Raw genomic sequence first — 16,977 nt, 5'->3', positions numbered from 1 at the left:
CAGCCTGGCCCTATCTAGACACAGTCATTGCTCGAACATTTAAGACAAATTTTGAGTGCCCGTTATTGCCGTCCTGGCAGAGGCTGTCCTTTAACGGTAGCGTGTCTTCTGCTTATGTTGGTATCGGTATCCCAAATATTATCATAATCGTGAACGACTGTCTAGATTTATGGGTTATAGGCGCACACCTTATAGTCCCAGACAAGTATAGTAAGGTCGACACAATAAATTCGTCTGAGCTCGACACTAACGTACTGATTTCTAAGAACTATATTGCGTATAAGGTTCTCACCTTAGAATTAACTAATATCCGACCCTTCTTAGAGCCCAGCGGTGTTATATCCGGGTACTCGTTGCTCAGTATTTATGTCAATGTAACTCAGGCTAGCGACGTTTACCTTGTTTTATGTCCCACTGAGTAAAAACGGTCGCGAGCGTACATCGCTATGGGAACAGAGGATGAGGACGTAGCCGAACCTGGTCAGGCTGACAAATATTTGACTATGGCATGGTACTTAGAGGCTTTCTACCCGAGGATTGGAACTTATTGTTAGTGGTCATTACCACAACAGAATTGCTAGGCCTTAGAGAGATTTTCTGGGGAATATATACTGCCATGTGTCCTCTCTTATGAAAGGAGAGCTAACGCCCGCAACATTCTCGGCAACTAAAACGTTATGAGTCTGTATATCTCACAAATAAAATGGATAGGAGACATATAATATTAATTAGGCTTAACGAGCAGTAAATACTAAAGAGAAACACGTAATTTAGTTTAGAAGGATTTATGAGATCTTTCTCGCACTTATATATATGTAAATTGCCTTGTAAGTAGAGTGAATAGATTAAGGAGCTTCTGCTAAAACGATAATAGGTCTTAAAATCTTAAATTCTAACGCTTTAAAAGGGCTGTGCATTAAAGATAAAGGTTCTGAGAAGCTTTGTAGACGGAGTGCTATACCTATGAGTAGAAAGACATGTTACTCTATCCGGATCCAGTATTTCTTGATTTTCACCAATCTAGGGTAAAATTAGGCATAAACACATTGCAGAAAATTAAAGGCGGTTGTTACGAATCAGGCCTCTTATGAGGTTGCAGACAAAGCTGTGACGACAGCCGGTTGGCGTTAATACGTCCGAAACACGTGAAAGCCTAAGGGCGTGGTCACGTGGCAGGAGTGGCTCTCAGAACTCTAAGGAATGAGGCCACAGAGCCCAGGGAGCTGCGGGCTCTGTCAGCTCTCCTAGCTCCCACTACAGAGCCCTTGGAGCCGGAGAGAGCCCAAAGAGGTTGAACGGTTATATATACACGGTCGTTACATAGCTTTACCACGTAGTCAACTTCGTTCACGATCATACCCATACGTTTTGGTTGTGATCACTTCGCTCTTGTACTCGCTTAAGTACCGCGCTCTTAGTGACCTCGCCTCTTATACTTCCCGCCTATCGAGACCATACGTCTTGTGACACCCTGTGTGGAGCGAAACGTAACAGCGGTAATGAATTATTGTCGTGACGTTGATGAACTTAGAAGAGTCTAAGGAAGTTGACACTGCCTGCCTGCCTCCCTACCTTTTGTTTAGACTTACGTCCTTATTAAAGTATATCTCACCATTAACATTTCCAATTCCTTACTTTCAAAGATGGTTAGTTAAGAACGAAATCTCTTGGAAATCCTAAATGAATTAGACTTGCTTATCGCGGCAGCCCCTCACGACTACTCGTCGATAAAGAAATTCTATTCGCGCTTTCCGTAACCTCCTTAAATAATACTAATAAGCTCCCTAAAATATTTAACTCGGAAATCTGGGAGAACTAATTCTTAATCGGATGCAACACTTTTGTACAATACTCCTAGACAATAGTACGCGAGCGTTAATTTCAGATTCTTCAGATTAGGAGTTATTCACGAGTCCATAATGAGATATCTCCGGGATAAGCTTGTTCTTGAAGCCACAGATAATTGTTTCACCGCCGCCATTATTACAGCTTATATTCAGTATAGAATCAAATAAAGGAACGCTAATGTTATTACAGCTACAGTATCACAGTCGTTTGCTGTTTCGTGAAGAAATGGCAGCGGACATTCGGGACCCAGTGAAAGATGCCATTTGTTATTACGGCGAGCAACAGAAGCAACTCGAAGAAAACCTCGGCCGCTTGTTTGAATATGGATTCGTGAGGACCTTATTAGAGGCCGTCAGTTCCATGGAACAGCTTTCGACAATAATTCTTTAGTATGGTCGGCAGCACAACGACCTCGAACTAGATAGCTTTACTTTGATTTTTTTTGGAGTAATATCTCTAGGATCGCTGAAGTTAAGATCCTTAGCCCTATTATAGTTACGTGGCGGAAAATTATTAATGAGAGTGTGAATGCCCGTTGCGACATAAAGTGCCAGCATAAAACTGATATAAAAGCTTACAAACTCTATGAGGCTTCTTTGGGCGACAGTTACTTCACATATTCTACCTTAGCTATAGGAAGTTACATTTTAACCTGCTAATATGTTAAGCGACTAGCTCTGAAGTCATTTCCCCAGACTCTTTACTAATTAACTAGTACTGGAAAACTGCTACAGTATAAGATACTCTTAGATCTATTCTTTAAGCTCTAAAGTCCACCTACTGCCGAGTCATTATTAGAGAGTAATGTTTTGACAGACTGCTCCGCTATTTGCCACCGTGCGCAAAGTCATATGGCAACAACATTCCCAAACAGTATTGCTCCTTAGCCGCAATTTCTGCTTTTCATGGGGGACGAGTATTTCACAGCATGAAGTAGACGCATTAGAGCTACTCCATGGTCGCGGGGTCTTGTTTAGGACCTGGAGGAAATGGCCCGCCGAAATCTCAAGAAATCTCAAATTACAAAAGAAAAACGATTGTTTAATTTGGCAGGCATGCTTATACCTTGATATATCGCTTGATCTAGATTCTAGGCCGGTAATTATTTTAACTAAGGGTTCTCTTCACACGTTTAAAGCTATCCTCGCTGAACTTAGATAACGCTCGTATCCACTGGAACTATCGCATTCGGGCAGCCCTCTTCTTTTGAACTCGGATGATTGTGGGGCGATTGAAGTGTTTCGTTGTCGTTGAAACCTCCATTTTAGTCGCAGCTTCGACGTTGTGCCACTAGCGATATTTAAGCCTCGCCGATAGGAGCCTAATCCTCACTTGACAAGGTTTTTCCCTATAGAATTAAGCCGAGATGCGAGCTGGTGAATGAATGGCCCTTTCGCTGAAGCTCCAAAAGAGCTCTCATGACCGGCAGTAGGTTATGAGAAAACATACAGGTTTGAGCTATCTCTGCGTTGAGTTGCGGACGTGCTTTGATAGGTATAAAGATATTGAAGTCATTTAAACCTTCACGGCTTGTCTTTTAATATAGCAGTCCCAGGAGCAGGCAAAGAGAGCGATATGCATTATAATTGGTTAGACAAGTTTGCCCCGCAAACAAGTTCATAAACGGCAGGATACGAGGACTCTGAGGGGTCAGATGTTTGGTACCAATCACGCAAAAATCAAGATCTTCGAGCGGACGGGTGGACATACTGGTGCGCGTAGCGTATACACCGAGTGAGACCTTGGCCGAGGAACGTATACGAGGAAGAAGCTCATTGGCCTCAAAGGGACTGAAGACGACGAGCTTCTACTGACCATCGTAAATCGAATATGCAACCCATTTGACTGCCTTGACATACCAGTCTTGGTCTTCTGCGTGTATTGTTTCGACCGTTTCGACAAAGTCGCGAGTGACGAGGAGATCATTATTTTGGGTCCATGGCGTTAAATCGTACCGCCTTAGATTTGTGTGTTGTAAAGCTTGAAACGCTGGTAGAAAACAGCCGGTCAATAAGCTTGCACGCCTAGTGGCAACAAATTTAGCTACTTCCGGGTTGAGATGCGGATGTTGTGCGGAGACTGGCGTAGGTCGCTCCATTTGTCATTCTTCTTTATTCTCGGGCGCAAGCTCCCTTTCCTCTTATTCGTGAAGAGTTGCTTCGGCTGGTCCCGTGATAGCAAAGGAAGCTAGTTGATTTGCGATCTGATCATTACCCTCGAACACCTTAGTGTTATATTGATTGGATCCGGGTTTGTATCTCTGCTCTAACGTCTGGTACTTAGCTTCTCGCATATCACGAAGGAATATATTTCGCTTAGCTAGGTTAGTTACTGTGTAATATCCCTTGTATAGTGATTCATTTTTATTATAGGTAATACCTTGGTGAGCCCATAATTGCCCCATTCGCGCGATACTTATATAGGAGGATCTGATTATAAACTCAATAATGTTCTTAATTTCAGGCTGTCCGTTCTCTCCAAGTCGCACAATTGTACTACGGATATTTTAGAGGGTGTCATGTGGGACGAGGAAGACGATGCTGTGGTCAGTCCCAAGTTTTCTCATTCGCATACATGCTGTTCAAGTTTTAGCGCCGGCGATGGTACCAACATTCTGTGTGGTTTACTCACCCTGCACGAGACGATCTTTCGTCAAATCCCGCGTCAATGTGACGGCGGCTCGAAAATTTTGAGGGAAACGAAAATCAGTTCCCCGCGTGTGGATATTGTCCAAATAAAATACGCATTAATTAAACTGTCGAACATACGGAGAGATGGCGAGAGGTTCGGCATTACCTAGGCAATCGATAACCATTAGCACGTTATTGTTATTAAAAAAGACGGCTGCTTATGCCTATTAAGGGTCGAATATGCCTAGCCACGTTCTCGCCACCATATAATTATCTATTTCTAACATCTAAGCCCTAATATCTATCAAGACATTCGTGGTGCGGCTAAATGAAGTAACAGCGTTAAGGACTGCTTGGCTCCGCGAAACATTAGTACCTTCTCATTCTAATAAGTGCACCGCGTTTTTAGGTTATAATAGGTGCTTCAAGACTAGAGCGTTAGTGTGCCTTTGCTGTGGCAGATCATTTTGCTCGATCGAAAGCGGAAGGAGAAAGCGCGAATTATTTGTGCCACTAAATCCCGTCGTAGGGCGCCCCGGCCTGTCTTTAGCAAGATTCCATCCGGAGGTAGATAGTTAGTGTGGGAACTCTCTTATGCCCTGTGGAAATATATAGTGAAACATGTAGAAGTTAACAACCAATTTGAGTCGACGTAATGAGGGGAAGATCACTTGATCCCACTCTCTCTTATCCTTAACATTGACACCAGGAAGATGCAGAGGTACGCTCGAGGTCGCGGGCAAGTTAGTAACCCAGGAATGGTATTCGCTCTTAGGATCATCTCTGTGAATGAGAGTTTCGAAAGCCAGTTAAAGCTAAGCGTCATTCAAACCGTAGTAATAATAACTGAGAGAGGTGAGGATAATTATTAAATCCGGGTGACTAAATTTAGACCGAGGAGTGGGCTGATCTTTCGCTCGGAACGAGACAGCCAGCACGCTTCGGTCCAGGGACAGTCTATATATCACGCGCTATCGGTGTTGATGGAGAGCAAAGAGGAGAACTTTATGGGCAAATAGACCTTAAAGAATAAGGAGCTTCTTCTTTAATGTCTTATTATGAGTAGTAATTCTGTTGACAGCGGTAACGATTGTCCTTCTAGGGCGGAGATTCGTGATATAACGTCGAATCTTTTGCCGCTTTCCCTCTGTCACCAGGCCTAGGCGGAGACTCAGCAATCCGTTAGAACATATATTGTTAACCACGCTCTTCATAACTAACTGCCCTGTATCTCTATCTATGATGTGCAGATATGGGAACTATCCCTAATGGGTTGTGTTAATGACAAGGCCTTCGGTTAAGTTTAAGGCCATTTGTACACAAATTAACGCCAAGACGTTAAGTACCTCGGTACTTAAAATCCAGTGATCTGGCTGGAGATCGATGCCTTTTTATAATCTAATCGTGTAGATAAGTTGATATTTCGGATTAAGAAGCTCGTCGCTTTCGTCCAGAACGTCACAAACATGGTTATCAAACCAGTTTTGCAGATCTATCGCCGCACAGCCCTCGTGGCTGGCTTCGCGAAGACATTGATCAGGACCGTAAAGTTCGAATGACAAGATGTGTTCTGGCTGCGCGAGCATGACAGCGCCGATTTTCATGGATCTGTCAAGAAACTGACGCAGTTCCCCAAGCTGGCTGGTGAACAAATTAACAGATCGAGAGAATGGCAGGAAAATGATCCGCCAGCTAAGAAGCCCTCCAAGGCGGTTAAGCAGGATTTCTAGTATTGCATTCGCCAATTGTTTCAGAATAATAACTCGGACTAGTTGGTTCGTATTAGCTGCTATAGCCACAACCATGGGTATGATCACAGATGATTTATCCTCACCTATATTGAGTTATATGGCCGTATTTTGTCTAGTTAGTGAGGATATTATTTGCTAGGCGATGTTAACTTGCTGTGGACGAATCAGGAAATTCCCTTCCAGTTACAGCAGCATTCATTCTAGTCGTTCTGAAGGATCCTAGTTACGATGCGGCTTATAGGTGAGCTTATTAATCACGGCCTAGGTATCATGATCGCACGTAACCAAGCGAGAAGCTTACTGCCATTGTGTAATCCGGATTGCCATTTCTATTAACACGGCTCTCCATTATCGCCTAACCAATGTCGGTGGAAGTTATGTGAGCCATCTTAGAAGGGATATAATTCCCAGTTGTGAACCTAAATCGAGCTCGGTCGCAACAAACTTAGCTCTACTTAACTGGCATTTGAGCAAATCCCGAATCTGCTGCAGACTTTTTTGGACTTGTCGTGCACAGTCCGACATGAGGTCTTTCTCAGCTATAGGCGGTGCTTCATTTTTGAAAGTGAGAGCGATGTCTTCCAAGTTGTTTAAGGAGCTAATGCTTTTTTGGAAGTCATGTAGGTACTGAGCTTTAAATGAGTTGCGCCTGCTTAGCAGAGCACGTTATACGAGAGCGTTAATCTCTGCCGTATTATTGTGTACTCTGCGCCGGTGAACCACGGGAAACTTGAATTTCACGGCGGTTAGATCGTAGGCAGTGGGGCGGCTATGGAATAAGCGGTCCCAAACTAGATAGGTTATTACTTGCGTCTTATTAGTCGTTCTATCCGTACTTTGGTAGCGCACATATTCACGTAGACCTAGCACTAACCTATTGAGTGAAGTTTGTGCTCGAAGCACGTAGTTCTAAAATTCGGAATTATGATACTAAGTGGCGAATAATTATCTTGCAGTAGGTATGATCTTTCCTATATCTAAATACTGATCTTATTCCTCATCAGAGTCGGGTCTAATGAGCTAAACGCGAGGCCATTACTAGAGAAAGTGATTGATAATGCTATTAGTAACTCAGTTCAAAGATTAATCATAGAGCTTTTGCAGTCGTGCAGTGTATTGCTTCTTATTCTTATAGATAACCTTTGGCAGAGCAAGCTGCGGCGATGCGTGAAAGCCAAAGGCGTTTAATTTGATAATCTTACCTAGCCACTGCCTCTATAGTTTATAACCATACTTAAGGTCAAACACTGGAAACGGCGGTGATTCCGTCCCGGCGAGGTCAGTAACGGTAGAGAACGCAAGTAACGTCTTCAATAACATAGGATCGGATTTTGGAGTATACGCTATAGTCGCGAGCAGGAACATTATCGGGTATCTATGCTCTTCTTAATTGCTTACCAACATCACGGTTTGAAGAGAGCACTAGTATTCTGGAATGGTGGTTTCAGGAGGTTCTAGCCATAATGGATTGTAACTAAGGATCAGTGAGGGCGAGTAACCTAGGATAGCCCTCTTTTAAGCTTTAAGTAGGCCGAAGAGGTCTCTACTAACACGTAGGTTCGTAGACCATTCATCCACTAACCTAGAGACTGTGGATACCGCTTCTATCTCTCTTAAATGCTCCTTTATGTCTTGAGATTGATGATCCGCGACTGAGCACGGTAATTCGGCCCCGAAGTTGCAGACACGGATCTGTGTATCGTGCTGTGCACCGCGGATTAACAGATGAGCGTTGCTGGCAGGTAATGGCGTGTTTCGCTCGCAGCCGTCGTGGAACATATTGAGAATATGCTCATGAGCCAATATTCTTTTCACAGCGGACCTGAAGTGTGGGTGCTGTGAAAATAGAGACAGAGAGTTATTTCACTTGACCTCTTATATTACTTTGAGGTGCTTAGGGTAATACTCTCTCTTGGGCGTTAGGGTAGCTAGTAAGCTTAAAAGCTATTTTTCTGTCTGTCTAAGGCTAGTAAATGAGTATATTGATCCCTAACTAAGGACGGTAAGCGCTTCCTCTGTACCAGTCCTCCCGGTCAGTATATTGGGGAAGCATGATAAAGTCACTACGTGTAGGTAGCTTTTGTAGAGGCTCTTTAAGGTTAACTAGTCTCCAATCATTCGCCTAAGGTGCATATTAACGTTATAAACCATATATTTAATCTTTTCTGAGGAACCTGGTGAGACCGTTGTCTTGACATAATCATTAAGTGGGATGGACTGAGGTCGACTGAAGGGGATAATAACTTTGCGACTTACCTGGTCGTTAGACCTTAAAACCAATTTAGACCGTAACCCTGTAAATGTGCCAAATGTCTATGTTTCATTGACAACCGTTCCGGGAAATTGTTTGCTAGCGAGAAGAGATGATCCTTAGCCTATAGTGAAGTCTAGTTGCATTCGTGGTAGTCGCACATAGGTGGTTTAGGAATGCTCATTATAGGTTATGACCATGTGTTCTCGGACCTCAAGGCTTGCCAGCACCCTAGATAATGTTTCTGCCCTCTCACTTCGAATCTTAATGAGAGAGAGGCTCCCTTTCCTCAGCATATACCCCTGCTCTTTACGCATAAGCCACTACCCATTAGAGGAGGAAGACCATGGCTGTGTACGGGGTCTTCATTCCACATGTTATGACCCTAGGTTGAACTAATGGAAATATTCATAGATCATAAAATGCGGAAAGTCACCGTTAAGGCGAGACGTCGGAATTAGCTCTTAGACGACACCAGATTTCTCGGATCGAATGAAGAGGTCAGCACTATTCAGTCTAAAGTGTACCTATTCACACTTAGTGTCTAAATAAAGGCCCAAAACATCTGAAAAGTGTGTTAGATAGAAGTGAGAGACCCTAGCTAACTACGGCCAGGCTAGAATTACATGCTGCAAAGAGCCTTCAATTACCTTATGTCTATATATGTCTCGTTTAGATATGAATTACATGCCCAGCATTAACAACAGAGCGACATTAAGAATTTGCTGTCAAATATTAGACCCGATAGAAGTGCTCTTAAGAACAAAAATTACCTTACCAAACAACCGTTTAAACGTCTTGTGCTCGCTGATAGTACTAAGAAGTCTTAAAAGTGAAATGCCATTAATCAGCAATTCGCCAGAAAGTGTATTGAAGTGAATGGTGCGTGTAACTCGTTCTCTATCTGCCGAAATGCACATCTCTAGCCACTGGCGCAATTCCGATTGAAGAGGCAGCCACGATCCATGGGGATAAAACCCAGACCAAACCTTCCTAACTACTGCATTAAGGCCCTCTACATCGGTAGCAATAAGTTCGTGAAGAAGTAACTTATGTGCTTGGGCAACTTTCAGTCGTTCAGACCGCGTCGTGTCAAAGGCTTGTACTTATTGCAACGGCGCATGATTATTTAATAGGATCAGACACTCACAATATTTAGTAACGTCACTACTGCTTTCCAATACACTACTATAATGCGACGCTTCGGCATTAAAGGTGATTAGTGTTATATTTGTAGCTGCCATAAGGCGCTGACTAATATTGCTACGTTCTGCGTGGTCATTCGTTCTCGCAAATAACCCATTAAGCTCCCGGGCCCATATTAATATCGTGTGATAGATCTGTTTCAAAAAAGCTAAGCATTCTATGCGAATGTCCTTATGCGGAGAGAGAGATAGCAGGTGCTAGGTAAGAACACCTATCAGTCGGATAGTATTTGTCCCTTGCTAGTTAGTCTCGTGCTTATTGAAGGTCTCTTTCATAACGGCTAAGAGGTCTTTCGTAAAATTTCTCTCCGCAAGAGAAGTATGGGCTTAGCGCCATGTGGTCTCCGGCAAACTGGAGCCCACTTACTATATGGCTTATTGAAATAGTAATGAAACATTCTTGTGTGTAAAGTTAAGCACAGTAGAAGCTAGTTCTCTGGCGACATTATATAGCTAGAGCCGCTCGCTAGCTCGTAGATCACTGAAGGCATAATATTTATGTGCTATAAGTCTTTAATCACATAACACTTAACGAGTAATAATCTTGTTAGATGTGTAAGTAGTTCCAGTTAATATGTCTTGGAGATTTTAGTAGGGTCTAGATAATACTTTGAACGTGCACTAGGGTTAGATGTTAAAATCATTACTAGAATTAGAAGTTAGCTAGCGTTAGGAAAGGTCGTAGAGAGCTAAATGCATTCCTTAAGCCATACACACGCTTTTCACTATCGCAATTAATATCTTTCTCTTGTTATAGTGCGATAACACGAAAGGTTTTGCTGATGACGCTAGTCCAAAACGAGCGTGTGGCGTTCGAACCTAACACCTAAGGCCTTCGTAGGTGATCAATTAATACATGCGATCTGCGCCACACTCTTGGAGGCTATTCCGAGCGAAGACATCTATCTTCAAAGAGTAGGAGGCATATCGCCAAGCTTAGATAATGGGAGGAATGTTAAGTTTAAAAATAGCTACCTTGAGTTTATCTTCTTTTGCTGGAAGTGGCCATTTATGAATGTAGATCTTAAGGCTTGCGGCTTCATTCTTAAGTCTGCATTTTCGGCAATGCAGACTATGCTCTTCCGTGTCATTATACCATCGATATACCTTGATGTAGAAGCACTGAAGTTAATTCAACTCTTAAAGAAGGGTGTCACGTCGGGATTTCTTTTAAGCTAATTCTGACATTTTCTGGTCCCTCTCACGCTAAGCAGAATTTTCAATTTGTCAGCGAAGGTCTTAATGAGCAGCAGACGTATTGTAGTAGCGCACTGCAAATGCGCTACTATTCATGACGCTGCAAAACATTAATTTTAGACTTGGAGTAAGCTGATAACCTCTTTCAGTTAAATATTGTTCGATCTTTCGCAATCTTTCCATCTAAGAATACTTTAGAAGAAGCAAAGGTTAGAGCATTTCGTGTGTCCATTCAGAAGAGAAATCACGCATTAAGGGTACCGCCCATAAAGTTCAACGGTCCATTTCCGCCCATAGCTTCATTAATGTTAGGCACATAAGCAAGTAGTTAACTGGATCACCCTCGTATACCTCTAAAGCTGTACTTCAATATTTACGCATGATGTCTACTAGCCCCACGACAGCCTTTCTATCCGAGACGCTGCAACCCGACCACTCATCAAGATGAATCTCCACCCAGTGTTTCACGTCTTGAAGCCACAGAGTTAGCATAGCTTATTACTCTCCTAGCGATCTTATAGGGAGTGATTAAGGCCCGACAGAGATGCGTTCAAGGAATTTAACCGGTGGGATATCATAACCGGCGGGATTAGGTGGTCGATACATGATAATATCTAGATACAGATGCAAAGAAACAAGCGACAGTACTGTGTTATTAACAGAGAACTCTCCAGTAGTAGCGAATCTCTTAAAGGTACTGTCCGGGTTGTCTAACATTTCCAGCTAACGCTAACGTCAGAGGTTCTCTATATAGCTCAATCTTAATATGCGTTTCACTTCCGATAACCATGGCTCGTTCCCCTCCGGATTTAGCTTTAACAAGCGGCGGTTAATTTTTATTCTCATGACCTAACGCCTGTTAGGTGGAATATTGGGTTAAGTAGATAACTTCAGGACTTATGCGAAGAAATAAATTATGAACGGCTTATAGTGCCCTGAGTCTTCGCTTCTATGCGTTTACTCGAGGAGGCACCGTTAGATCAAAACCCGCAATAGTAGCTAAGTTAGTGACTGTCGCTAGGGCGTAAGAGCATTATACCATAACACATCGTCCCTTATATTCTTCTGAATAAGAGATAGCTACATATTCTGGCCGATAGCACGTAAAATTTCTCTGACGAGCTTAGTAACTAACCGAGGATAAGCCGTATCACGTATCTCTGGAATGCTTATGGAGGCTTTACTAATATAAGGGATAGTGTCATTAACAGACTCTGAATCCATTTTATAAAATGTATCGACCAAGGCGGCCCGAAATGCCGGATCATTTAGGCGTTCCTTTAAAACTTTAATGAATGAGCCGGGGAAAAAGTGACGAAGTCTTCCTTTAGCTGCCATAATTGAGGCGGAGTCTAGCGATAGCTTGAACAGCTTAAAGACGTATGACTGTCTAGCTCTGGACAATACTATAATTCCTGCATTTTGCGCCCTAATCTCAAATGCTAGGAGGGGTTAAAGCGCGTCAAAATCGACAACATCAAGTGCCTCAAGAGAAGCTTCTCTATCACTAAGGGCGCCCTGGAGCATATTATCCAAATGCTCTGCAATTAGACTTTCATTAGGCTGTCAGCCCTAGCAAAAACTTTCCAACATGGCAGAACAATTCCCCAGTTTCAAATCACCACTGCCGACCGCTTCTGCATACTTGATCAATGTATCTTGCAGCATTCCGTGAAGAACGTGAAATGCTTCTGGATTGGCGTTATCCGCCTAGGGGAGCTTCGGTGAGAAGAACAAATAATGATAAATATACTCTAAATAAGATGAGACAGGCATTTTAGAAGGATCGAAGTCTTGTAGTTTTCGTTCCAGAATTCGAGTTCGCAGCGTAAAGATTTGAGAGATTTTATTTTCTGGGGAGCTTTTATATAATTTGGGTTCTTTTTGATTGTGAATTCAACAATTTTTTTTGGGATTTTGGGGTTTATTTATTTTGAGCGGAAATTTGCAACGATAAGCTTATTAAAGATATCAGTAGAGAAATGTTACTAGAACTTGTGCGAGAAGTTATGCGAGAAGTTATGTGAGAGCTTTGTTTGTTGACTGTCGGTAACTTATATAGTTTCGCAAAGCGTATTTGGCATGTGAATTTATACTTAACAATAGACTGTTATTATCATTATTATCTTCAAAGTTGTCTGAGCTTTAGCTTTATATGGTGCAGACTAGGGTGATTATTTTCCGCTAGTATAGATATAAGTAATTGCTTTAGCCTTATCATTATCGACACTGTGCGGGTTTAACTTCCTAAGGACTAAGTCTAAAGCTATTGCTTTCCTATCTGCTTTGTGGACTGTGCTTCAGGTGAAGAGGTGATCTACTAAAAACTCCGATTAGAGAGTTATATTTGCTTAGGTACTCTTGGGAGCATATGCAAGTTAAGTATGTCTTGAGAAGGAATCCATTAGGATAGTGACCTCAAGTCATTAGTTAGTGTTAAATTTCCCACCACGCCTCCCATATTGGTGTCGCAATACGTTTCCGGCTCGTAAGTATTCATGAGATAGTCAGGCCATTCATTGGTTGTTAACCTTACTAGGAGGCTAAGAGTCCTAGTCTCAGATGTGACCCAGATTTAACATCCGCGAGTCTTGATTCCTAGAGCATTATGAAGGGGCAACTTCGGCACTTCGATATTACCGCAAAACAATCTTTAACCATAGGAGTCTAAGGGCTCTAGGAATGGAATAGTACCTCCCATTATAGACTTATCTGAACACGGTGTCAAGCACAAACTTATGATTTTCTCTTCCAGGAAAGTAGTGGGCTTTAGTCTATATTAAGGCTCTACCCACCTTATCCCAAGCTCATTATTAACCTCCTTTCATTTAGTAACTTAGTTATCTTGCTTTGGCTCTCACCTTCACATTATTCAAAGAAACGCCAAACGAATCAGGGGTGAAGGAGCATTGATTAATAGCGAACTAAAGTATCGCAGTAGTAAGGAATAATGGCCTTAAGCATTAAATCCCTCAGCTCTGCGCCGGGTCAATAGGGCAGTTAAATAGAAGATATTGGTCCTGTGCTGAAGAACCCGATCGCCTAACCCGTTATTCTTCTTTTGGAAGGTTATTCTCCTGTTTTGGGAAGTGACTTTCGGAGACATAAGATACCAAGTTAAATTATGCTAATTATACGTCCTTTCTTAGGAATGAACTTGCAAATCATTTTAAGGTATTTATATGTACTGTCAATCTTATCTCATGATATTGTTCCAGGGTTAACACCGAGTCTAGATACTAGTTTCCCTAAGCCGCGGATTGTGAAACACCAGAGCCTAACTAGGGCCTTACTAGTCGAGTGCGTGGTTGGTGGTATTAAGGTGCTGTGAGAGTTTTTAACATTAAGATCCAAACGCATTAGTAGAGCATAATTCCACGGCGAGCAATTCAGTTAACCGAGGAGAGATAACTTCAAAAGTAAGCCTAGCCATTAATTGCCGAGTTTAGTCTTAATATGTTATCGACGACTAACGACTTCTCTTTAAGTCTGTGCCAATATAAATAACTATAGCATTAGTCAGCATGTAACAATATGCCCAGTTATTAGTTATAATAGCTTATAAGACGAAAAGGTGTACCGTAGCTATATAGTTCTTAAAATACGATTTTCCTTTGAAAATTATTTCACAGTAAGCCACATTATTAGGGCAAGAAATTTAATCCTTCTCTTAAAAGTGCCGTAGGTAATAGCGTTCCGCATGTCTCTAAAGGAAGTGCTTACTAGCATAATGTTTCTCCTAATCTTCTTAGAGTAGTTCACTATATAAGCAGAATAGACACTAATATTATTAATAGGTTAATGGGGTAATACGCTTAAAGGTTAATATAGGCGATAGGACATAAGTATTATGTGCGCTAGCTATGGATCTTATTTTTATAGCTAAATATATTTCTCTTATTAATTATCGCTCCCATCATTAACATAGCATAATCATTATGGAGAAACATTTTATATGTTAGGATAGAGCCTTAGGACCGGTGAATACCGCTAGGTCGCTCATGGCTGCTTTCGCAATCTACTATTATTTAGAAATCTTAATCTATATTAAGTATGACTCTAGAGCTAGCTCTTATGCCTTAGCTAAAATTTCTCTAATCTATTACTAAATTGCCTTAATAGAAGCTATCTCGTTATACTGCCGCTAACTACATTTTAATAGAGCTCACTCCTTAGCTTAAATCGTGCTATTAACTATACATTCTAACTTCTTATACTCCCCATAAATTGTTTCTCTAACCGCTATTTAAAGCACTTCAAACTCCCGAAGAATAAGGCTATAAACCTGATCTCATGACTCCAGAAGCCGGTGAATAAATAGTAACTATTAAACCCACTAGCTCTATTTATCGGTTAGCTTCCTTAGCTGGTTAGGATCGTAAAGATATCTAATGTGACTAGCTAATTTAGCCGCCTATAAATTGCTGTCCCAGTTCTAGAATATGTCCTGCGTACTATAACGAATTATATAAGATAGATAATTCTGTTTGAAGATTGTTAAAGACCTAATATAATTAAGGGCAAGGTTATAGACGGCCGCGTTAGAGTTAGGATTATTTAAGCGAGTTACTGTGTTAGGGGGAGAAACCCTTCTCAGTAGATATATTAGAGAAAGTCACTTACTATTAATAGCGTTACCCAGGGCTTAGCGAAGGCAATACATAGTTAGCGTCTATAGGTAGCTTAATGCCTCACCTAGACACTTAACCTAGGCCTAATAAATATTATAGGTTAGAGCTTTATCTAGCGATGTCTTAACGCCTTCCTTAGTGGCGATAACACAGCGAAAGACAGGCACGTTAAGCATATTATTTCGCCACAGAATTGGCTGATAACCCTTTTCCCGCTGCGCCCGCAGACGAAATAGAATGTCGGGTGACTTAAGATCGAGGGGCCCAAAAGCTAAGTCATTAAAAGCTAAGCTAATAATGTGGGTGATAACGCAGAAAATTAAGTTATTATCTAGATTAAAGGTATATATCTTCCTTTATAGTCGCGTTAACCTTATGCACTCTCTAACGGCAGTGATACTCACGGTCATTTCCGCTTCTGTTAGGACTTTATCTTTGTTAATTTCACGCCTAGCTAGAGTATATTAGCGTGAGTCTCAGTGTTCTTCTTAATATAGAGGTCTAGATCGCCATAGGTTAAGTTTAATAATGCTTAAGGTTAAGACCCGGTAAAAGCTATTAGTAACAGAATTGCCGCTAACTAGAGACGTTATTATTTATTGAGAAATCCGTTAATATCTAAGGCCCAGTGATAATAAATAAGCTTAACGAAATCGTTTGTCTTCATAAGGGGTTTCTTAATCTCTTTATTATTTATGCCATATTCTTCTGTTAATGGCCCTTTAATAAACTGTGATATAGCTTTAGCGATTTAGCGTCATATAAATTACCTGTTTTACGTACCACGAAGATTTGTCTTATTATGGCTAGGTCCATATAATGCTATGTCCATATAATGTATAGCTAACTTAATTGCCTTTAGTAGGTCGTTAGCGTGCTGGTTTTCTTAATGGTAAAGGTCTAGAGCAGCCAATATAGAAAGTTCTCCATTCGAGTCGTGGCGCACTCGCGCAGTGTCACCTTTAGATTAAGCTAGACCTTACCACAGTATCTTTGCAGAGTTAATAGGCGCTTAAATCCATCATAGATCATAGTATATACTCCTTAAAGAGACGCTAAATGCGTTTAACGTGGTAAATAGTATTTGGTGCATATAACGTTATGGGATGGGTCTCTAATAAGGCCTTCTCATATTTGCGGGTGAGGTTATTAAGTGTGTAAACGTTATCACTAGTATAACTAAAGTATGAACCCCCAGAGCTTAGATTAATAGTGATTAACTTCTTTTGGCGAGGCATAGGGCTTAAGGGTATAAGGAGAAAGGTTAAACAGAGTGAAGAGAGGTTATAGGCAGTGAGAGAAGTGACGAACGTGAGGTTAGCATGTGAGTAATGCCATTATACATATTATCTAGGGCTCGCGTCGCTAGCACAGTGGTGAGCAAAGAACGAGAGGCATCACGGCGTCACGAGAAGCGAGTTAACTTCGGGCCCTGTTTAAGCGGGGGTATCTTGACGAAGGGGC

At 41.6% G+C, this 16,977-nt stretch overlaps 2 protein-coding genes across 2 annotated transcripts; both read right to left on the bottom strand.

Moving 5' to 3' along the window:
• Window positions 1-3,655: 3,655 nt before the first annotated feature.
• PV06_10539 (uncharacterized protein) lies at window positions 3,656-3,953 on the bottom strand (the record flags this gene model as incomplete). The annotated part of the gene is made up of 2 exons (XM_016412097.1): window positions 3,656-3,837; window positions 3,896-3,953. The coding sequence occupies 2 exons, from the start codon at window positions 3,951-3,953 to the stop codon at window positions 3,656-3,658; spliced, it is 240 nt and encodes a 79-aa protein (XP_016257717.1).
• A 1,916-nt stretch (window positions 3,954-5,869) lies between these two features.
• PV06_10538 (uncharacterized protein) lies at window positions 5,870-6,283 on the bottom strand (the record flags this gene model as incomplete). Its single annotated transcript, XM_016412096.1, has 1 exon — window positions 5,870-6,283. The coding sequence occupies one exon, from the start codon at window positions 6,281-6,283 to the stop codon at window positions 5,870-5,872; it is 414 nt and encodes a 137-aa protein (XP_016257716.1).
• Window positions 6,284-16,977: the final 10,694 nt, after the last annotated feature.

This window comes from Exophiala oligosperma (genome assembly GCF_000835515.1).
Source record: "Exophiala oligosperma strain CBS 72588 unplaced genomic scaffold supercont1.13, whole genome shotgun sequence".
Classification (NCBI taxonomy): Eukaryota; Fungi; Ascomycota; class Eurotiomycetes; order Chaetothyriales; family Herpotrichiellaceae; genus Exophiala; species Exophiala oligosperma.
Note: the sequence above shows the minus strand (reverse complement) of the source record. Positions and strands in the feature narration are given on the sequence as shown.